The sequence below is a fragment of the Schistocerca americana genome, chromosome X (genome assembly GCF_021461395.2).
Source record: "Schistocerca americana isolate TAMUIC-IGC-003095 chromosome X, iqSchAmer2.1, whole genome shotgun sequence".
Taxonomy (NCBI): Eukaryota; Metazoa; Arthropoda; class Insecta; order Orthoptera; family Acrididae; genus Schistocerca; species Schistocerca americana.
The window spans coordinates 847,178,768-847,202,634 of NC_060130.1; the positions used below are offsets into that span (position 1 = coordinate 847,178,768).

The 23,867-nt window shown below is 39.2% G+C and overlaps 1 protein-coding gene across 1 annotated transcript in view; it reads left to right on the top strand.

Annotated features, from left to right (window-relative positions):
* LOC124556600 (E3 ubiquitin-protein ligase HERC2) overlaps positions 1-23,867 on the top strand; it is an 832,907-nt gene that overhangs the window by 364,346 nt on the left and 444,694 nt on the right. The window contains exons 35-37 of the mRNA XM_047130567.1: positions 1,069-1,247; positions 12,147-12,345; positions 20,000-20,160. Coding sequence (XP_046986523.1) covers positions 1,069-1,247; positions 12,147-12,345; positions 20,000-20,160 — 539 coding nt within the window. The remainder of the gene's footprint in view (positions 1-1,068; positions 1,248-12,146; positions 12,346-19,999; positions 20,161-23,867) is intronic.

Sequence of the window (23,867 nt, forward strand, 5' to 3'; positions counted from 1 at the left end):
TGAGTAGGAATAAAGAAAATTTTTATATTGGCTTCAGATATGTATGTTAGTTAATACAATCACTTAAAATTCTACCTCTACGTCTATACACCACAAGCCACCTTGCAGTGTGTGGCAGAGGGTACTTGAAAATTAAGTTTTTTTTTTTATTCACTTCTTAAATAGATAGTCTAAAATAAGTTATAGTTGATAAGCTGAAATGTTTTGTGTGTTCAAACCAAGCCTCTCATAAAGCAAACTACTAAGTAAACATGGCTAACTATATCACTGTATGTTGTAAAATGTATCTAAATACATACGGGATATCCCTCCTAAGAGTTTCAGGCATCTTTTTTTCCGGTGTTTTGTCGATATTTTCAGTTTAGTTTTTGCAGTGTGTAGCTGGAGTCTGCCCAAACAAATATCGTTCATCACATCTTTCATTCGACACCCATTGTTGAAGGAAAGTGTGGGTTTGCTTCCCATTATGAACAAAACTATTTTTAAAGCTGAATTTTATTAGCTCATTTGATAAAGTGGTCCCATATTAGTCTAATGTGATATTTGTTTTATGTATATATATTCACAAGGACAGTGAAACAAAAAGTAACCAGTACTCCAACAGCAACAGTGCCACCCTGTCCCTGTCAGTACATATCCATAAAACAAATATTGCACTTCACTAATTTGGAACAGCTCTATCAAAAGGGCACAAAAAAATCCACTTTAAGAATAATTTTGTTTGTTAAGGGAACAAACCAACACTTTCCATTGATACTGGGCATCAGGAGGAGGAGGTGATAAGCAGAATTTGTCTGGGATGACACCAGCTAAATGTCGCAAAAATGGAATTGCAAATATCTGCCTAAACACCAGAGAAAGCATGCCTGACAACTCTTAAGAGGGATAGCCAGTATATTCATTTATTATAAACTGACAAATGATTAATGAAGTAGTACTTGTTGTCGTTATTATGTATGACCTATGCTGTCAGTGCCCTAGAAACTTAAATCATTTAAAATACAAAAAGGGAAAAACATGGTGTTAATTCTTTTTGTAGTCTTAAGTGCATATTGTTTTCCTTTATAGGCCCAGAAGTTCTCAAAAGTTACACAGAAGAAAGAGGGAGAGATGTTTGTGCTGTTTTTGAAGATGATGTGCAGAAGTCATCTGCTCCATCTGTGGTCCTTAGTGGGCCAGAATTAGCTAGTATGATGAAAGTTGGAACCAGAGTGGTTAGAGGAGTTGATTGGAAATGGGGTGACCAGGTATAACTGTTAATAATTAAATGTTCATACAATTGTACATCTTCAACAATATGTGTATGTAGGCTTTTACAGCCAGAGCTCATTTCAGTAAAATCCTTCTGGATGTGTGACCACATCAAGATGTGATAAACTCCTGACATTTCAGCTACAATTGCTGACAGCCTTTATCAGGGTGACTACTTATGGTTTGTGGTTATGGCAACAAGGGACAAGGTCAAGAGGACCCAGGAAAAACAGCTGAGGCAAATTGCCCAGGTACTATATGTATCAGGCATTAGTGACAAGATGGACAAGATTTATACACCAAGAGGAAATAAATAATATTCTGTAGGAACAAATAAATAAGAGACTTCATGGGTTCCACTGAAGACTGCATAAATAGGCTTCACACACCAGGAGTCCACAGGCTTACCTGTGATTGTAGATTGGTCTGTAGTGACAAGATGGGACACCATATCAACACATGCGTTGCAGAGCACAAGCAATATAATACAGCTTGTTGAGCATACTAAACTGATGATGGCAGAACATGGAGGAAAGTGTGGAAAGTCCATACATTTTAGCTACTTACCACTTAGAGAAAATTCAGAGAGGAAGCGCTGACAAATCTCAGCCACCACCAGCTAGTATAATGGGTGTAAAAGAACTTTGTATACAAAATTTTAGTGCGTTTGCAGGAGACAAAAATGCCACAGGTGCACAATTTTGATGCTGGAGGTGCATGAAGGTTTTGATGCTAGTGATGTTCAGAGATTTTGTTCAAACTGCCACATGATGACTGTTGTTTTAGGGATGTTGCTGAAAATGTCATCTGCTTACATTAATGCACAATTGGCATCTGCATGCTAATGATTACCAAACATACTCTAAACAGCCATGTGATCATGAATAATTGTTGCAGCTTTGGCCAAACTGGCACATAGCTCGTCTGGAGAGAGAGAGAGAGAGAGAGAGAGAGAGAGAGAGTGTGTGTGTGTGTGTGTGTGTGTGTGTGTGTGTGTGTGTGTGCACGCGCTCGTGTGTGTGTGCGTGTGCGCGTGAGTGGGTGCGTGCGCGCGCGCGCACACACACACACACACATGCGCACACACACACACACACACACACACACACACACACACACACACACACACAAGGTCAAATCTCTAAAACAGTATTGATCACATGGAAGTTTGGATACTGTCTATGAACGTCACTAGTGTTGAAACCTTCGTGGACCTCTAGTGGGGAAATGATGCTCCTTAGACATTTTTTCACATAAAAAAGTGTTTTTTTTTTTCATCTCCTCTAAACACTCTAAAATTTTGTATACATAAGTTTTTATACTCTATAACAAGGTGCCGTCAAATGAAAACTGAACACCCACCACAACGGGACCATGGAATGGTTCCATTCAAAAGTAATCACTGTATGCATTAAGACATTTATTCCACTGGGACATGAGACGATCAATTCCTCTTTTGTAAAATGTGGTCAACTGCTGACAGATCCACAACTGCACCCACTCTAGCTCTTCCTCATCCGATTGAAACTGATGTCCACGCATGTCTTTATCCTGTCGCCAAGGATGTGAAACTCACATGGTGAAACATCCAGGCTGTACAGAGGACGTTGCAGTGTTTCTGAATCAAATTGCTGAAGCATAGCCTTTGTCTGATTGTCAGTGTGGGGGCAGGCATTATCATGCAATGGGGTAACTCCATCTGACAGAATTAATTGGCATTTTGACTTAATGGAGCAGCGCAGTTTCTGCAAAGCACTGTGCATTGTTTGTTGTTCCACACTCAAGGAACTCGAAAAGCAGAGGACGCCTGCAGTCGAAATAGGGCACCCTTTACTGGAACTTGTGTGAACAGCATTGGAATTCTTTGGTGGGGGAGATGTGGAATGTCAGAATGCTGTGGGTTGGAATTATACTGTTGAACAATGACACCCACTCCCATGCTGCCAATCAGATGAAGGCTACACTTCAGCAATTGGGTTGGGAAACACGGCAACATTCTTTGTATGGCATAGATATTTCAACATGTGATTTTAAAATATTTGCTGACCTGAGAAAGACACACATGGAAGTTGATTTCAGTCAGATAAGGAGGTGAAAGAGTTGGTGTGGTTGTGGATCTGTCAGCAGTCGACCGTGTCTATAAAACAGAAATTGATTGTCTCATGTCCTAGTGGGAAAAATGTGTTAACACTTCTCATGATTACTTTTGAATGGAGCCATTCCATACACTTATTGTGGTGGGTGTTCAGCTTCCATTTGACTGAAATATTATTAGCAATAACCCTGGCCACTGATCCTTACCAACAAGAACGTAGACAACAACTGCTACTGTCAGTGACAGAAGACCCATTTCAATGCACACTGTATCACAGAGTGCCCAGTCATTTTCAGCTAGAGTGATAGAGATCCAATAGAGCACATGGTTAAACATAATAATGTTTCAAAAAATTGCGGGATTGCAGGGGATGAAATTCAGACCAGCTGTAGCATAAATGTGAAATAAAGTCTCTACAGCACTTGGCAGGTGAAATGAAACACCAGAATACTTTAGTTTGGAAAACTTTTATTGGCAAAATGGTAGACTACAATCAAATACTGTAAACTGAATCAGTGGCTTCAACTTTAGAGTAGTGGCTGTAGAAACTTTATTTCACATTTCCAGATGTAGGTTCCTCATACCAAAATGTTCCAAATTTTATCATCTACAATCACTCTAATTTTTAAAACATATTCTGTTACATCCTGTACATAAAACAATAAAATGTAAATCACAAGTATTCACCCTGATGAATGCTGCCAGCAATAGTAGTTGAAAGGCCAGTATTTTTATTGCACCATGACACTTCTTTTTTTTAAAGTATCCAACAATAATTGTGTTACAGCATATACAGGTGAAACACTGTGATTCAGTGAAGCTCACTGTTGGGACTGATAGGTGTGTCTCATTGCGTACTCATTCTATGAACATATTCCTGTATCCTGATGGTGTCAATTTTCTCATTCTCTCCAGTTGTCCCACCCAATCATGATGCACACAAAGTCTGCCTATAAGCAGAATTATGCTTTTTACTGTGCACTGAGTCATGTCATTACACAGATGATGTGTGTTGCACTGAAACTATGATTGAAACCCATATTAGTACATACTTAGTTTCAGTATTCTGTGTACTTCTGTTTTTAGATTGGCAATTCAGAACCTCTTCCAGTTGTCTTTCACAAGATTTTGTTAATGTTTGCCATAGTTGTCTTTGGTAAAGACTGTCCCCATTGGCTACTGTTTACTTCCACATGTTTATCTCTCTTCTGAAATGAATAGTGATCTGTTGGCATGGATATTGTATTTATCACCTCCTCCCAAACTTGTTATAGTTTGACTCTACCTGTTTATTTCATATTTCTTCCTTGTCTTTAATATTGACTTACTGAATGTTTTTCTCTTTTAGTAACTTTTTCTCTTTTGGTAACTAAGCTTTAACTGTATCACAGCTTTGGTTCTATTCCATCATTAACTGTTCTATTCCACCTTCACAGCTTAAATATCTCATAATCAGTAGATTTTATCATATAGAGGTTTTTTTTTATACCACTGGACAAAATATTAGTCACTTCCTTAAAAGAGCACACTAGTCTCTTTGGAGCACTGTTGATGGCGTAGAGCTGGTACGATGTGGTCATGTGACCTTTAACGGCTGACGTAAGTCATGGTAGTGAAGTGATACATAAGTGCTGGTTGGTTGTACGGAACCGGCACAGTAAGTTGGGTGGATGTGAGGACGTGACAGAATGATAGGAAGGAGCTATCGTGTTTGAGCTTGACTGTGACCATACTTGAATGAAGTTGCCTGATTTGTTGGTGTGCGAATGCTGACTGCCAAACATTTCTATAAGAAATAATGTCCCACATGCAGCCAAATAACGTGATTTAGGAACACTTGTCTGAAGGGGATCCTTACCAACAAGAACGTAGACAACAACTGCCGCTGTCAGTGACAGAAGACCCATTTCAATGAGCTGCTGAGTGAAATTTGCAAAAGGAGCCACATGTGATGAACATTGGGAGTTGGGTATCTCACAAAAGACCATTGCTCTCATTGTCAGATAATGCTGCATGTCCACAATGGGCCAAACAACCCTGAAACTGACCAGCAGCTGACTCTAGGCAAGCAGTATGGTCCATCAGCTCACAATTTTGATTCTTTTCAAATCATGTGAGGCACTGAGTGCACAATGAGGCATTTTAACTAGCAGCGAGTTGGGATATACGGGGTGTCCGAAAAGTCTTTCCCTTATTACATAAATTGATAACTCAGGCTAGAAGTAAGATACAAATATGAAACTGATGTCTAATTGTTTACAAACTATCAAAGTTTTTTTCACACATCAGTAAACTTCCACATGAGCACCCTTGGTAGCATGTAGCACATCTAGGTGATATTCAATTTCTGTCCACACATTAGCCAACATGACTAGAGGGATCGATTCAACGACTGTGGTCATCCGTTGCCGCAGGGTTTCAAGATCTGGTACACGTGTTCGGTAGACCTCGTCCTTGACATAACCCCATAAAAAGAAGTCTAATGGGGTTATGTCAGGAGAGCGTGGAGGCCAAACTGTCTGCCCATCACGAACAATCCATCGCCCAGGAAAGGTCATATAGAGATAGCCACGGACGTCCAAACCCCAATGAGGCGGTGCACCGTCTTGCTGAAACAAGACATCGGGGTGATACTGAAGCAGCTGAAGAACAGCATACAGCTGCAACATGTCCAGATACACAGCAGATGTGATGGTAGCCTCAGCGAAGGAGAATGACCCGATAATTCAATCGTGCAATAGCGCGCACCAAACATTCACCTTTGGACTGCCTCTGGTGCACTCCATGACCTCGCCAGGGTGTTGTGAACCCCAAATGTGCACATTATGGTGATTCACTACTCCACTGACAAAAAAGGTCGCTTTGTCGGAAAAGGCTATTCGTCTGAGATAACCATCATTGTCCTCAATACGTGATAGCATTTCGACCGCAAAGTCATATCAATGTGTACTGTCATTGGGCAACAAGGCGTGAACAATTTGCACTTCGTATGCACAAAACAATAAACGTTTGTGTAAAATGTTATGGAGAGAGCTTTTTGGCATCTGTAATTCACGTGAGGATCTGCGCACAGATTTCTTCGGACTTCGCAGAAAAGACTGCCTTACAGCTTCCACCCTGTCTGCTGAGGTTCTTGGTCGACCAGACCTCGGAAGGTCAGCAACCGATTCTGTGTTCTTGAACTTCTCATACCAGGCTTTAATGCTCTTGACATCAGGTGGATTCCTTCCAAATGTTGTCTGGAATTGTCTCTGCACTGTGGTTGGTGATTGTGTCTCATGGTACCACAGGACACACTGTGCCTTCTCCTGATTAGTTAACATGGCTTCTTGGGCACTGCACCTCATCCACTACGTACGTACTGCGAACCTAAAACAGAAAAAAAACTTTGATAGTTGTAAACAATTTGACACAAGTTTCATATTTGTATCTTGCTTCTAGCCTGAGTTATCAATTTATGTAATCAGAGAAAGACTTTTCGGACACCCTGTAGTTCAGGTCAGAGATGGTTCTGTGATGTTTTGGGGGGCATTTTTTGTTCTGCGACTAGGGTCGGCTCATTCAGATTACCATGAACATGAGCCAGGGTGTTCGTTTCAGCATCTCCTCTTCTACATCTTCATCCTGAGAATGTTGTGGGGGCTCCCATTGTCCAATATGACAGCAGACACATACACAGGATTGTATGGACCCATTCTCAGTCTGACGAATGCTTGGGCACCCTATTGCAACTTGACTGCCGAGTCACCCGGTCTTAATCTCGTAGAAAACTCTGGCACTGTTTGGAACAGTGTGTGTAACATAACAATTGGCATCTCTGTAATTTGGTAAATCTACAGGATCTACTCATCAGTGTGTAGCTTCAGTTGGACTTGACATACCTGGGGGGGGGGGGGGGGGGGGGGGGGGGAATTGCAGATGCTCTTGAAAGTGACTAATTTTTGGTCTTGTGTGCTTATAGTTACTTTTAAAATATAATTTTTCAGCCAAACTGTGACTGTTACACAGTATACTTGTTACTATGAGTATCTCTATAGCTGCTTCAAATGTATCTCTGCCTGCTTGTGGGAAGCATGTTTGTCCCTATCACATTGTTTGTATCACCCCATCTCAGAACTCTACATTGTCTGTCATTGGTTTCTGCATTCTTTTATGTTATTTTACTGAAATATCATCGCTTGGATAAAAATTAAAAAAAGAGAAATACTGGAATAAAATTCATACCCTTTTTTTCAAGAATCGTTGATGTTATCTCCATTAACCACTACTTCTGGGACCAGGGGATGGTCAAAATGATAAAAACCTCAGATAATTGGTGGAGAATGAAACAAGTTATTTACTGAGCTCAGAATGATGTAAAAAATGAAAAAGAAGCAAAAAATTACATATGTAATAAAGAGAAAGGAAAGAGAACATTTTAAACCCTGAAAATATATTTTAAAAAGTGTAAAATATTTTCTGTTTTACTTTCTTAAACTGTGACTTTTCTGCTGCATCATGCCTCTTCCTTGCCCACAATATGCTCATAGCTGTAGTGGTTGCCTGTTGTTCCACATATTTGAGAGCAGACTTGAACACATCCTTTGTTGCAGAGTGCCTGATCTTTTTGTTTTCTTTCTTTTCCTCATCATCTAACTCTTCTCACTCAAAAGTATACTGTTACAAAACAAGACCAACAAAACAATCATCTTCAAGTTCTTCTTTGGTAACAGCATCAACACCAACTTCTGTTAGCCGTTCTTCTACACCCGCAGGCCGGATATCATTCCGAAGAGTTTGCAAAGCAGTGACCAAATCTGCAATGTCTGACTCATTAGTTTCTGGAAGTTCTTGTTCTTGGTTTAGGCTAGAAGAAACCTTATTCCATGATTTTTGTGGAGTGGTGTTCTTAAATTCTTCCCAGGCTTGAGCAACTGTGTAAATTGCATCTTTTATGGTGAACCTTTTCATTGCTTAAAAAGCATCACACCCTCCTATGTTTACCATAACAAAGTGTTGACATACATCCTTCTATAATGTCCTTTTATCCAGTCAGTAACACCCTGACCCATTGGTTAGGTTATTGAAGTCTGGTGTGGTGTGGTGGTTTGGATGGGGGGATGGCGGGGAGGGGGGGTAGTGGCAGCAAAAACATAGTTTTATGTCACCTTCTTGAAGTTCAGACTTAGTGGGGTAGGCTTGGCTGTTGTGTAGCAATATAAGTTCACAGGTTGGTAGGTTCTTGGATTTCGAGTATTTTTTAACAGTCAGAACAAATGCATCAAAACCATTCGTTAAAGAAATGACCATTCATCCAAGCACTTGCTTGAGCTTTGTAATAAACCTTTAACTGCTGAAAATGTATGTTTATGAAGGCTCTTGGTTTCTTAGATTTGCTAATTACAAACATTGGTTTATGGTCACCACTTGCATTCCTGCATGTTCCAGTGGTCAGATTGTCCTTTGCTAGTGCCATGCCTGTTGCTGTTTCACTCTTTGAGGCAAGGCTTTTTTGAGGGAGCTTTTTATAGTTTAGCCCAGTCTCATCATTGTTGTAGTCAGGTACCAGTTTCTTTTCTGACCCTTTTTTTTAAAGTTAACTCCCTACCTGCAACATCATCAGCAAAAGCTTTCACCTGAAATAGCCACTTGCCAAACACCATGATGATTTTTCCGCTGGTGAAGCCAACCTTCAGTTGGTTGTAATTCGTGACATGAGTAAAATCAATTGATATTGCTGGTCTGCTGTTCGGCGTGGAGCACAGATGGCTTTTCAGACACATTGTCAGATAACCCAAGGAGTCAGCAATCAAATTCATGTGAGAAAAGTCTAATGTGGGTTGTCTTGGACTCATGTTTCTTGATCACTGTCAATAATTTGAGGATGTACTTTAACAAATTGTGTGACAGCAGAATAAAACTGCATGCCAGAATGTAACTGGACCTGGGTTCTTACTTGTTGTGTGAAGTGATCTTGCTCACTGAGCTTACTAGTCCTACATCCACAGCTTCAGTTCTGTCAGTATCTTGCTCTTGCTTTTCAAGCCCTGCAGATACTCTCCTACTCACATTGGTGGTTGAATATTCCCAGAACAAAGACTACTACTGGGAATGACTTCATTTCCAGAGTTAATCTTTCTTTCTACATTGGAGTGTTCTGACTGTCCACTAAATCCTTGAAAATGTAAACATAAAATTGAAGTACTGTACTGAAAAAATGTCGTTTGAATGTCAGTGTCCAATAGCTCACTGAAACAGCTCTGAGCCCCAACACTGTTGTGCAAATTATTTATTCAAATTTTAATTAGTAACACACGATCACGACCACAGTGAAAATTTGGATTTTTCTGAAGTGTGATTGCATTAACTTCTAGGGAGTAACCATTCACTCATCACATTTTCCCAAATTATTCAGTAGAAAATTGCAATTTCCATTCAAAAATGAAGGCTGGGATTTGTGTAATTAAGTTCACAACTCACAGAGGTTTGAGTTTCACAAACTTTTTAGATTTATTTTCCTTGTGACCCATAGCAACATGTTTAATAAACTTCCAAGGATGGCTGTGTATCCTAAGCAAGAATGTAAATAACCAGGCAGTATCTCAGCTAGGTCCTCACTCACTCCAAAACCTCGAAAAATCCTAAGTCCACCTTGCTTCAGAGTCAAGTTAAAGGTCTCAGATACTAACTGGTAAAAATCACAAGTCCGAATCCACACTCTAAATCTCTGGTAAAATTTCAGAGTTGACAGAAAAATACTCTTAAGTCCCTAGCTCGAAAATATTACTAAATGTTCACTAGCAACTGTGTGAAAATTTTCTAAGTCCAAAATTCAACAATATTTCCAAGTGTTCACTGGCAACACACACAAAAATTTTCTAAGTCCACAACTAGACTCTTAGAAAAAGCTCAATTCTTTCACAAAGCGACCGACTCACTGCCCTTCAAACTGACACAGAGACTGCTTGTGAATACTGCCTCAATCAGCCTGCTCAAGCCAAGATGGCGGCCGGGTATTCATATTCTCTCATAGGTCACATGAGCCAAATCAAGTATATTTGCTTTCTGAGCATGTAAACATATAAATTTGTTGATATATACAAGTATTATATATGAAATCACTTCCAAATTTTATCAGCTTTTCAATGCCAAAATTAGAGTTTTAGTACGCTCATTGGTTTTCACGTAAATTATGCTTTAACATGAAAACATTACTTTTGGTGATAATATTGTTAGTGAATATAAACAACTAATCAAGAACCTATTTCTACTTTTCTAACTATTATTATTCTATAGTGCTGCTGCTACTTGTATGATATAAATTAATCTTTTGGCTAAATTTGCTGATTTTTCAGAACAGGATACACATTATGGCCTACAGGTAAAAATTTTTAATGTTTATCACAATGTTGGTTTAATTCTCTGATAGATCTCTATAAGACCTATCCATTGGCACTTCATTTATGAAAATTGGTGTAGTTGTCACCGACTTACAATTTTTTAAAGTTCGTACAGTTTATAAGTTGTTTAACATAGAATAACTTGAAAACCATTCATTGCACTGAGGGCGCACTTCTACCCTCATACTCTCCATAATTTTCCCTTTTTTCTGTGGTACTGGCTTTCCAGTATCTTACTGGGTTTACATTTTATTAGAATATATCAGGTTTTCAGAATTTAACAAGTTTCTCTAGTCTGTCATGGCAGCCCTTTCCACCATTTTTCTCCCCAGTGGTTTTCCAGCATTGTGAAAAGTGACCACTTGCTTTCAAAGTGAGTTTTGTCATCTGCTATACATCAGAATTTGTCATACATGGCGGCTGCTCCAATAGCAGAACTTAAAGGATGCCAACATCTAGCAGACGAACAAAGCTATTGCCACAGTAGGCGGCCATGCTTGTCCACCACGTGACTCGCTACCGCCCCCACTTCTGTCAAATGACAGCTCGTACGACGAGAGTTGTCATACAGAGTATGACCAACTTGGCACACTAGCTCACATTCGCTCTTGAAATTAATAAGTCACCTTTCTAGGTCCTGGAGTGTCACTGTGTGCACTGTTCAGGAATTTCAAGACGCAGTAAACAGTGTTTTAGAGTGGGACATAAATCTGAATTCTTGGCTTTCACAGACATCGCTTTTTCTTTGCAAACTATCTGGATGTGGCTCTGTCTACCTTCAAGGCTTTGTATTCTATACTTTTATACCAAATATTTGTACATTTCTTGTCATATCATCGCCTTGGCCCAGTTGACCTCCATCCTAGTGCCATCAGCATGTCCACTTCTTCTTAAGATTGAGATAGATACCTATTACCAGCAAGAAAACTGACTGAAAATAAAATTGTATGTGTTATGTGTGTTTGTTATGCATTTGAGGAATAAATGACCTTTAGTCACTGCATAATTAGTTTATTTATTTATAGATTAATGCATGCTGATAAAACTGGAAAGTTTAGGAGAATTGTCTACTGAATGGCACTAGTGAAGATATATTTTATTTGCAGGATGTCATTGTTGGAAGATTGATGTATAGAGTGCATTATGACTGCTGTAAAAAATTACAGTGTTCAATTATATTCATTCTGAGTGCATACAGATGTTTTTGTAGAAAGTCTGAGATAAATTTGTATTTTTTTAGACTGATATCCATCAAAAGAGTTTATTAAATCCTAGAAAGTTACATTAAAATACTATGTAAATGATCATTAAATTATGAGGAATTGTCATTTCCTCATATATCAGTGTCAGCAATGGGTTTTTAATATTCACCAGTGTTGCAGAGTGTTTATTAAAGTGTTTATTGTTTAATTATTCTACAGGATGGTCCTCCTCCAGGTGAAGGCCGAGTGATAGGAGAACTTGGGGAAGATGGGTGGATTAGAGTTCAATGGGATAATGGGTCTACTAATTCTTATCGTATGGGAAAAGAAGGCAGATATGACCTGAAATTAGCAGACCCTCCAACACCAGTTGATACAGAAAGTGATACAGAAACAAGTGAAGATGCATGCAAAACAGGTGAGAGTGTTTTTGTAGAGAATCTGTTACATGTGTGTCAAGCTTGTACTGATTGAGGAAACTATGCATAATGTTTCACCCTTACAAAACTGTTTGGATGCTGCATTCAGACAACAATGGTACACAGATTTTAAAGCACATTATATGGGTGCAAATATGCATAGTGGTAATTGGGAGTTGGTGATGTGCACTCTTACTGCTGAACTGAGATTGCGAAATTGCGTGTTTATGCTTATAGAAATATGTATAAGGCTGAGAACTGAATTGCAAATGACTAGGTTTAAGTAATAATAGTTATACGTAAGAGAAAATTAGGCTGTTTGGATTGGTGTGGTTGTGTATGTTGGAAATGTTTGGGGGAGGGGGGGGGGGGGCGGCATCAGATGCCTGCTGGTGACACCAGAGCATTCAGGGGCTCAGAGTCTGCAGAGTAGTGTGGCATGCCATGGAGCTCCAGCCATGGCAAAGTTCTAAATTCATGAGACTTGGTAACTATGGAGACCTAGAGATAACACAGACCCAAAATTGACTCAGGAGCATAATTATACTCTGTTCTTATTATTGGTTGTAACAAGTTATTGTCGATCTGAAGTTAAACTAATTTGTAATTGGAACAATAAACCCTTGTTTGTGAAACTACCTGCACCTGTTACTACATAATAGTAGTCATGTTGTGGGAAAAGTCTGGTTGAACGCCGGGTCCCTCCGAAATGAGTAAGAAGATCATGTCAACAAAGAGAGAATCCTTGCAATGTACAGCTCTTTGAGAGGTGTACGAGAGCCCATTTGGTCCCAACAGAATTCATACCATACTGTTGACCAGAACATTAGCAATAATTTAAGTGAAGAAAGGATTATTTGATGAGTCCATCTTAACATGATAATTTCCTGCAACTCATCCTATATTTTGGCTGGTAGAAAAAAATTGTGTAATATATAGAATGTGAAATAGTGAACGTTAAATGTGCTGCTGACATGGAGAAGACATGTGCTTCTATTACAGAAAGCACATTTTGAACATTCTGCAATGTGAAATCGTTGGCCCAATTAATATTTTTTAAATAATCTACATGTGTAAAATGTCCTTTCTACTTGTGTAAACTTGTGACTTTATTCTGCATCACATATAACTATCTGTGCTCGAGTCATGGCATGAAGACGCAGCATATATCACCATTTTTAAACATTTCAAATAATTGATTTAGCCTTTCTACAAAACCTTCTCTAACAATTAAAGTACTCAAGTTTACCTTAATCTCAGTCCCACAGTCATAAAAGAGATTTGACAATAACATAGAAATCTCTAATTACTTTTAAGGGCAAATTCACAGTGGAGTTTGTGTGCCATTTTGTGTTTTGCATCATAAGGGTGAGTGTAGAAGGAAAGCAAAGTGAAAAGATGAAACATGGTTCTCGCATTTGTCTTGAATAGGACAAATGGGGCTGCTGATCATGAAGACACCATATTATGTGTGTGTTACATCAGCAGTGTCACATGTTTTCACTTCTTGAGATACTGCAGAGGAGCTTGACATTTAATCCAGGACATTGACATATACTCTGGTGACCAGGAACTTCACACTACCACCTGTCCTCTCTTTATGCTGACCATATGCAGGTCATAAAAAATTCTTCTTGCACTGAAATTCGAACTCACTACATCTGGTTCCGTGTTGAGTGTCGTCATATTAGCATGCACTACATTATCGTATGGACTTCATAATGTCCTCAGAACCACCTTCTACTTGTTCAAACCTAGAGCTTCTGTCCCATTGTAAACTTCCCACCTCAATGGGAAGAAAATGCTTATAAAGTGGCTTGCATACTCCATTGTATCAAAAAATGGATTCAGTAAGTTTGTGAGAAACTGCAGCTGCTAAGACAGAGAAGACTTCTATGATTTTATTTACAAGAAACACATTTTAAACCTTTCTGATACCCGTAATTTTAATGCAGTTGGTCCAGAAGATGTCCACATTAATCACAAGTAATTGTTTTTTCCCTTTCAAGGTAATCAGTAGGATAGAACAACCCCTTTTGACTTTGTCTTTTTTGGTGCAGGGCCACAAGATTACACTTTCTGCTATGATTTCATTTTGCTTCAGGCATGAAGTGCTGGAGCAGCACATGCACAAATGAGTGGGATTCTTCTTTAAACAATCCGGATGTTGTTGAAAGATTAGTTTTTACATTTCTTTTAATGACTGACTATCCAGTACCATATAGCACACTTCATTGATGTTTCCTTCTCTGGTTTGCAGTTTTTGGATGCCCTTCAGGTGGTTCCTTTTAAAGACAATTACAGCTGTTGTATTCACCAAATGTAATTCATGTCAAATTTCAGGAAGAGAACTCCTTGCAGTTATGGAGGTGACTTTTTTTGTGTCCATCTGGTTTGGCAGGCAAGAAATTTTCATGTATATATGGTAGAACAAAGTCTATTTAATAAGAGAGAATATATCTTGTCTGACATGTGTTTTAGTACATTATAAGAATTACTCACTTGACAAAGACATCATTTCTTGGAAGAACAAATAAACATTTGTAGTGTCTAAAGGCTGAAGGCCTTTAGGAAGAAAAACACTGCTAGCAATATTACTAACTAGTAAATACACTTTGCACTGTGACAGCCAAATTTTACAAGTTTTGACACAGTACGAGTTAAAGTCTCAGGAGGACAATTCCATTTCGAAGTCCCAGTATCATCAACCAAACACAGTCCACTAACTGATCACTGACGTGAAATGGACTGTCATTATTGTAATGGCTCGAAAGTGAGTTCCTGATTGATAGAATGCTACTGCACTCAGTGTTTGGTCCAGGAAGCCCACTCTAAGTGGACTGCTCTTCCTGACTCGAGCACCAGCCTAAATACAGCCTGGATCCCAGGATACTGTAGGCAATATTTTCAGTCACTTGGCTCATGGAGGAGAATAGGTATATGGGGCCAGTGACCTCTGTTGGCACATGGGATACTGTCTGGTGGCTGACAGATCATAGCCAACTTACACATGTGTGGATAATCAGGTCCCTCTGTTGTTGTTGCTGTTGTTGTTGTTGTTGTGGTGGTCTTCAGTTCTGAGACTGGTTTGATGCAGCTCTCCATGCTACTCTATCCTGTGCAAGCTTCTTCATCTCCCAGTACCTACTGCAAGCTACATCCTTATGACTGCTTAGTGTATTCATCTCTTGGTCTCCCTCTACGATTTTTACCCTCCACACTGCCCTCCAATACTAAATTGGTGATCCCTTGATGCCTCAGAACATGTCCTACCAACCGATCCCTTCTTCTATTCAAGTTGTGCCACGAACTTCTCTTCTCCCCAATCCTATTCAATACTTCCTCATTAGTTATATGATCTACCCATCTAATCTTCAGCATTCTTCTGTAGCACCAGATTTCAAAAGCTTCTATTCTCTTCTTGTCCAAACTATTTATCGTCCATGTTTCACTTCCATACATGGCTACACTCCATACAAATACTTTCAGAAACGACTTCCTGACACTTAAACCAATACTCGATGTTAACAAACTTCTCTTCTTCAGAAACGCTTTCCTTGCCATTGCCAGTCTACATTTTATATCCTCTCTACTTCGACCATCATTAGTTATTTTGCTCCCCAAATAACAAAACTCCTTTACTACTTTATGTCTCTCATTTCATAATCTAATTCCCTCAGCATCACCCGATTTAATTCAACTACATTCCATTATGCTTGTTTTGCTTTTGTTGATGTTCATCTTATATCCTCCTTTCAAGACACTATCCATTCCGTTCAACTGCTCTTCCAAGTCCTTTGATTACAATCTCATCCTCGAACCTCAAAGTTTTTATTTCTTCTCCATGGATTTTTTTTTTGTTTCCTTCACTACTTGCTCAATATAGAGATTGAATAACATTGGGGAGAGGCTACAACCCTGTCTCACTCACTTCCCAACCACTGCTTCCCTTTCATGCCCTCGACTCTTATAACTGCCATCTGATTTCTGTACAAATTGTAAATAGCTTTTCGCTCCCTGAATTTTACCCCTGCCACCTTCAGAATTTGAAAGAGAGTATTCCAGTCAACATTGTCAAAAGCTTTCTCTAAGTCTACAAATGCTAGGAATGTAGGTTTGCCTTTCCTTAATATAGCTTCTAAGATAAGTTGTAGGGTCAGTATTGCCTCACGTGTTCCGATATTTCTACGGAATCCAAACTGATCTTCCCCAAGGTCAGCTTCTACTAGTTTTTCCATTCGTCTGTAAAGAATTCGCGTTAGTATTTTGCAGCCGTGACTTATTAAACTGATAGTTCGGGAATTTTCACATCTGTCAACAGCTGCTTTCTTTGGGATTGTAATTATTATATTCTTCTTGAAGTCAGAGGGTATTTCGCCTGTCTCATACATCTTGCTCACCAGATGGTAGAGTTTTGTCAGGACTGGCTCTCCCAAGGCTTTCAGTAGTTCTAATGGAATGTTGTCTACTCCTGGAGCTTTGCTTCGACTCAGGTCTTTCAGTGCTCTGTCAAACTCTTCACGCAGTATCATATCTCCCATTTCATCTTCATCTACATCCTCTTCCATTTCCATAATATTGTCTTCAAGTACATCGCCCTTGTATAAACCCTCTATATACTCCTTCCACCTTTCTGCTTTCCCTTCTTTGCTTAGAACTGGGTTTCCATCTGCGCTCTTTATATTCATACAAGTGGTTCTCTTTTCTCCAAAGGTCTCTTTAATTTTCCTGTAGGCAGTATCTATCTTACCCCTAGTGTGATAAGCCTCTACATCCTTACATTTGTCCTCTAGCCATCCCTGCTTAGCCATTTTGCACTTCCTGTCAATCTCATCTTTGAGACATTTGTATTCCTTTTTGCCTGCTTCACTTACTGCATTTTTGTATTTTCTCCTTTCATCAATTAAATTTAGTATCTCTTCTGTTTCCCAAGGATTTCTACTAGTCCTCGTCTTTTTACCTACTTGATCCTCTGCTGCCTTCACCACTTCATCCCTCAAAGCTACCCATTCTTCCTCAACTGTATTTCTTTCCCCCATTTCTGTCACTTGTTCCCTTATGCTCTCCCTGAAACGCTGTAGAACCTCTGGTTTAGTCAGTTTATCCACGTCCCATCTCCTTAAAATCCCACCTTTTTGCAGTTTCTTCAGTTTTAATCTACAGTTCATAACCAATAGATTGTGGTCAGAGTCCACATCTGCCCCTGGAAATGTCTTACAATTTAAAACCTGGTTCCTAAATCTCTGTCTTACCATTATATAATCTATCTGAAACCTGTCAGTATCTCCAGGCTTCTTCCATGTATACAATCTTCTTTTATGATTCTTGAACCAAGTGTTAGCTATGATTAGGTTGTGCTCTGTGCAAAATTCTACCAGGTGGCTTCCTCTTTCGTTTCTTACCCCCAATCCGTATTCACCTACTATGTTCCTTCTCTCCCTTTTCCCACTGATGAATTCCAGTCACCCATGACTATTAAATTTTGGTCTCCCTTCACTATCTGAATAATTTCTTTTATTTCATCATACATTTCTTCAATTTCTTCGTCATCTGCTGAGCTAGTAGGCATATAAAATTGTACTATTGTGGTGGTCGTGGGCTTCGTATCTGTCTTGGCCACAATAATGCGTTCACTATGCTGTTCGTAGTAGCTTACCCGCATTCCTATTTTCCTATTCATTATTAAACCTACTCCTGCATTAACCCTATTTGATTTTGTGTTTATAACCCTGTAGTCACCTGACTAGAAGTCGTGTTCCTCCTGCCACCGAACTTCACTAATTCGCACTATATCTAACTTTAACCTATCCATTTCCCTTTTTAAATTTTCTAACCTACCTGCCCGATTAAGGGATCCGACATTCCATGCTCTGACCCATAGAACGCCAGTTTTCTTTCTCCTGATAACGACATCCTCTTTAGTAGTCCCCGCCCGGAGATCCGAATGGGGAACTATTTTACCTCTGGAATGTTTTACCCAAGAGGATGCCATCATCATTTAACCATACAGTAAAGCTGCATGCCCTTGGGGTAAAATTACGGCTGTAGTTTTCCCTTGCTTTCAGCTGTTCACAGTACCAGCACAGCAAGGCTGTTTTGGTTAGTGTTACAAGGCCAGATCAGTCAATCATCCAGACTGTTGCCCCCTGCAACTACTGAAAAGGCTGGTGCCCCTCTTCAGGAACCACACATTTGTCTGGCCTCTCAACAGATACCCATCCGTTGTGGTTGGACCTACGGTATGGCTATCTGTATCGCTGAGGCACGCAAGCCTCCCCACCAATGGCAAGGTCCATGGTTCGTGGGTGGGGCCAGGTCCCTATGGGTTACGTAATTACTTCCCTTGGATGTAATGGTGATTGCTGGCTGGGTAGGTGCAAAGCCTAACCACAGCAATGTTCTTGCATGTGGCAACTATATGGCTTTGTCACAGATCCAAATAGGTTTAGGCACACTATGGCATAAATGATTGGAATACAGATTAGCAACAATTTCCAATAATGTATTAATATAAATTGTACATTACTTGAGTATGAAGTTGATGCATGCCAATGTAGTTAAATGTTCAGTTGCACTGATCAGTCTTTTAGCACTGGTCTAGTCCTGAATCGAGTGAATGATGACTAATTTAACTAGTATAATGTCCAGTTGGGCTCCTCTGGATAGCAGTGTAGATAAGGCCTGACGTTGTTTTGAGGCACGGTTGATACTGACAAACTAACTTACGGAATGGACCTGTGCATCTGCTTATACCTGCTTTTGACAGATGCATGTGCAGCTGGGAAATGTTTGGGTGGCATAAGGTGGAATCATAGCACACACTGTGTTGTGGACACCATCTATATTGTCTGACAATAACTGTGTTGTGCCTCTCTGTAGGCTGGCCTTGCCATGTGGCATTCTCTTTGTGTATGGTTCTGGCTCGTATCGTTTGGTGGTCACAGCAACAGCATTGTTTGAATGCATTTCTTCTTCCTGTCTTCTCTTTCCTGTCATGGACTTTTATTCTGGATTTGGCAGTGTTAGTGGTAAAGAGCGGCCAGATGCACTTCCTGTCCCCCACCCCCCACCGCCCACCCCCCGGTCCCCTCAACAGAATCTGTGTTCCCCTTCTGTCTGCATTTCATATTATCCCCTATGAAACTGTGTATGCATTTTTGAGATGTTTGCAAATTATGTAATTGAAACAGGATGTGGGTACCAGCCTGGTATTCACTTAGTCATATATGGGGGAAACTGCCTAAAAACCACACCCAGGCAGGCCAGCACATTGGCCTTGGTCATTAATGTACCAGGTGGATTCAGTCTATGGCCAGCATGACTCCTTGAATCCCAGAAGTGGCGTGCTAACACATGTGACTATCTGGACTGGTGTTTGAATTCATTTAATATCTGTTGAAAATGAAGGAGCTGACTGTATAAATCTTCACCAATGTGGATAATTTTCCATTGTCCGTAAATGGTGCAAAACAGAGAATTTTAAGACAGGTAGGTATTTCATTGTTTCAAATTACAGACACACACACACACACACACACACACACACACACACACACACACACACACAGTTAGAACTTAAAAAGTAGTAATTATGATGTGCTCTTTTAAATTGAAAAGAAATTAACATATAGTGTATAATTTTTCTTTTTCTAGTATTGAGGGTAACTGGCAAGGCAATACAACCAACAAGACTTTTGAAGCAAGCAACCATAACTCTGCTTAGAACAGTAGCAATTTCTTGTGGAATTGAAGGAAATAATGTGCAAGAATCTGCAACCAGAATACTGGCTTCTCTTTTGAGGGACATTGTACTGGTAAGTCTTCAAAATTATTATTTATTTCCTTGCATACAAATAGTAATGTACCTACTGATGAGTAATATATTATTAATTGATCGTTTATTTAGTCATTACAGTGAAACCCCTATTTTACATTTTCGTGTGGTCCAGACTTAAAAAACGCAAAATTGAAGAAAATGCAGAATTGAGGAAGATGTTAAAGCCTCCAAAAATATGAACAAAAACAACGTATGATTAAAAATCACAGTACTGTCCAATGCTTTGTATAAAATCTGTCTAAGTGAAGGAAATGAAATGTACTATAAAATTAATTTGGATAATGAATTTTACTAGTTTTTAAAAAATCACAGATGTGTAACAGCAAATAAAACTCGTCAAAAAATTGAAATTGGTATCTGGGTACAAGGTAATCGAACTGTTTTCCGACGTGATACGACCACAAATTATACATTCAAAACATGCGTTTTTGAGAGATCGTCATTCATGCTCACTCCAAAATAATAATAATAATAATAATAAATGAACATGTTTAATTAAAGCAAAAATGTCACAACAGCTACGTGATTAAACCATAAGTATAAATGCAGACATCTGCTTAATGACATACTTTGTCACTCTGCGGTTATTGTGTAATGCTTTTCTTACGAGCTCATCACTGTTAAAGTGTTATTTTAGGCTTTATGAGAGAAACAGAGATGTGAAAAAATAATTTAACTTCCCCAATTGATGTTATAAGCTTATTATAACTTGGCTCAGTGAGTTTCTGCACACTGTGTGAAATGTAAATTTGGAAGAAAACTCAGGTGCTACCGTTTCGCATGATGTCCTCTATCACTGCTGCCAATATTTATGATCTATGGTGTGTAGTTTGTGTGGTGCAAAACATGAATAGCGTTTGTTGAGGTTGCAACTTATCGTGTCATATTCGAACACGAAAGTCTTTAAAATGTGCTAGCACAAAACCCTTGTTCCATTTCCATGTGGCGTCTCTGTTGTAGCACATCATCTGCATGAAAAGTATATTTTCAGCACTTCACAAAATGCTACGACCCCTACTAGCCCTCCCATCACTGAAGGGCCACTGCCCCTCTCCACACATCCAGTAGGTGAGCTCAGTTTACATGTGTTAGTGCGGTGTGGTGGCTGCACTGACTATTGGGTGATATAACAATTCCCCAGCCAATAAGAGTTCACTAGCCATAAATGGATGACATTTCCTCAATTATGATCAAGCATATTTTTCAAGACTCAATGTTTGAATTTAAAAGGTTTATGATTGATATTGTTCCTGAATACTCTACATCAGAAATACGTGCAAAACAACGAGACCGAGTTATAAGTGGCACAAGAAAAGGTAGTGGCTGGGACCCTTTGTCATGTATTGGCTCAGTCCAGAACATATTGTGTCAACTGTCTTGTGTTTCCATTATCGCTGCAGACTGGCAGTAGTTGTATCATAATTGCGTAGTGAAGCTAAAGGTTGCAAGTTGTATTGACAACACTGCTCATTGATTATGTCAGCATTTCCTCTCTCACATCTCCACTTCCCACAATGGCTTAAAATATTCCCTTAACTCCCCGTCACAACCTGTGATGTGAACCATTTGTCTTTTGTGCCATTTATAACTCGTTCAGTCACATCAAATGTCAGTAGTAAGAAAATGGGATGAAGTCAAGCAAGACTTCAAGTAAGAACTTAGAATTGAGGTAAACCTTACTTGGAAGAAATGCAAAATTGGGGAATTTTTAACATTGATCTTATGGGTTTTTTTACAGGGACTATGAATTTATGGTGTATAGTCATGAAAAATGTAAATTGAATGTGTTATTAAGTGCATTGAACTGTTGACAACTTTTTCAGTAAGTAATTCCTTATATTGGGGTGTGTTAAGCATCTATTATATTTCAGAATTTGCTATTAGCACACAGTTTGTACACTTAAATGAACCAAATGTGAATAGCAAATTGGACTTGAAAGAAAACTTCACAAGTCAATGTATTCCCTGAATGAGCAGAAGCAGTGGAACTGTAAATTTGAATGTAAAGGTGTTTTAAAGAGCATAATATTAACATTTCTTGAGATTGGGAAGCTTATGTCCACAAATCAGTGTGGTTTTAGAAAGCATCACAGCTTGCCCTTTTGTCACATGATATATTGTGACCCATGGATGGAGGGCAACATGCAGATTCCATATTTCTAGATTTCCAGAAAGCGTTTGACATGGTGCCTCATTGCAGGCTGTTAACAAACGTACAAGCATATGTAATAAGTTCACAGATATGTGAATGGCTTGAAGACGTCTTAAATAATAGAACCCAGTATTTTGTGCTGGACAGTGAGTGTTCATCAGAGACAGGGGTATTGTCAGGAGTGCCTCAGGGAAGTATGATAGGACTACTGTTGTTTTCTATATACATAAATGATTTGGCGGACAGGGTGGGCAGTAGTCTGTGGTTGTTTGCTGATGATGCTGTGGAGTATGGTAAGGTGTCAAAGTTGAGTGACTGTAGGAAGACACAAGATGACTTAGACCAAATTTATAGTCAATGTGATGAATGGCAGTTAGCTCAAAGTGTGGAAAAATGTAAGTTAATGCATATGAGTAGTAAGAAAAAACCTTTAATGTTTGGTTACAGTATTACTAGTGTCCTGCTTGACACAGTCAAGTCGTTTAAATATCTGGGCATAACATTGAAAAGCAATATGAAATGGAACAAGCATGTGAGAACTGTGGTGGGGAAAACAAATAGTTGACTTCTGTTTATTGAGAAAATTTTAAGAAAGAGTGGTTCACATGTAAAGGAGACCGCATATAGGCCCCTGGTGCAACCTGTTCTTGAGTACTGCTCCAGTGTTTGGGATCCGTAGCAGGTTGGACTGAGTGAAGCCATCGAAGCAGTTCAGAGGTGAGCTGCTAGATTTGTTACCAGTAAGTTCAAACAACACGTAAGTGTTACAGAGGTGCTTGGAGAACTCAAATAGGAATCTCTGGAGGAAAGGCAACATTCTTTTTGAGAAACACTATTGAGAAAATTTAGAGAACTGCCATTTGAAGCTGGCTGCTGAACTATTCAGCTGCTGACAATGTACATTGCATCTAAGGACCACAGGGATAAGATATGAGAAATTAGGACTCATACAGAGGCATACAGACAATTGTTTTTCTCTGAACCGTATGGTGGTTTGTAGAGTATCTATGTAGATGTGGATGTAATATGTAAAGGAGAGCTTTTCGTGAAGACACAAATGTAAATCTTGTAAAAAAGTCAGTGCTACCATCTGATGATGGTCTGCACTTTGCATATGGCATGAGTATCTAGAGAGCACTCCATATGTCTGCAGTACACTTGAATATAGACAATGTGCTAAGATTCTTTAACTGTATTTATGCATTTTACTTCTGACAACAGTTACACATTGTGGGTTTTTTTCCATCACAGGAAGAATGATAACACACTGACTGCTATGAATAATTTTATGTTTCCTGATGATGATCATTTTGTTCAAAAGTTATATCTAATAAAGAAGTATTGTATCAGCAGCTCTTGGGGGTTCATAAATGTGACCTTTTTCATGAACAGAATATCCAGTTTTCTGCCACAGACAAAATGTGGGGATACCCACTTGTATGAAGTTTGAGTGGTGTGGGTTTCTGGTATCATCCCATCAATGTCCTTGATGGTAACAACTATGTCTATTGTCAAAACATCATATATTCAGC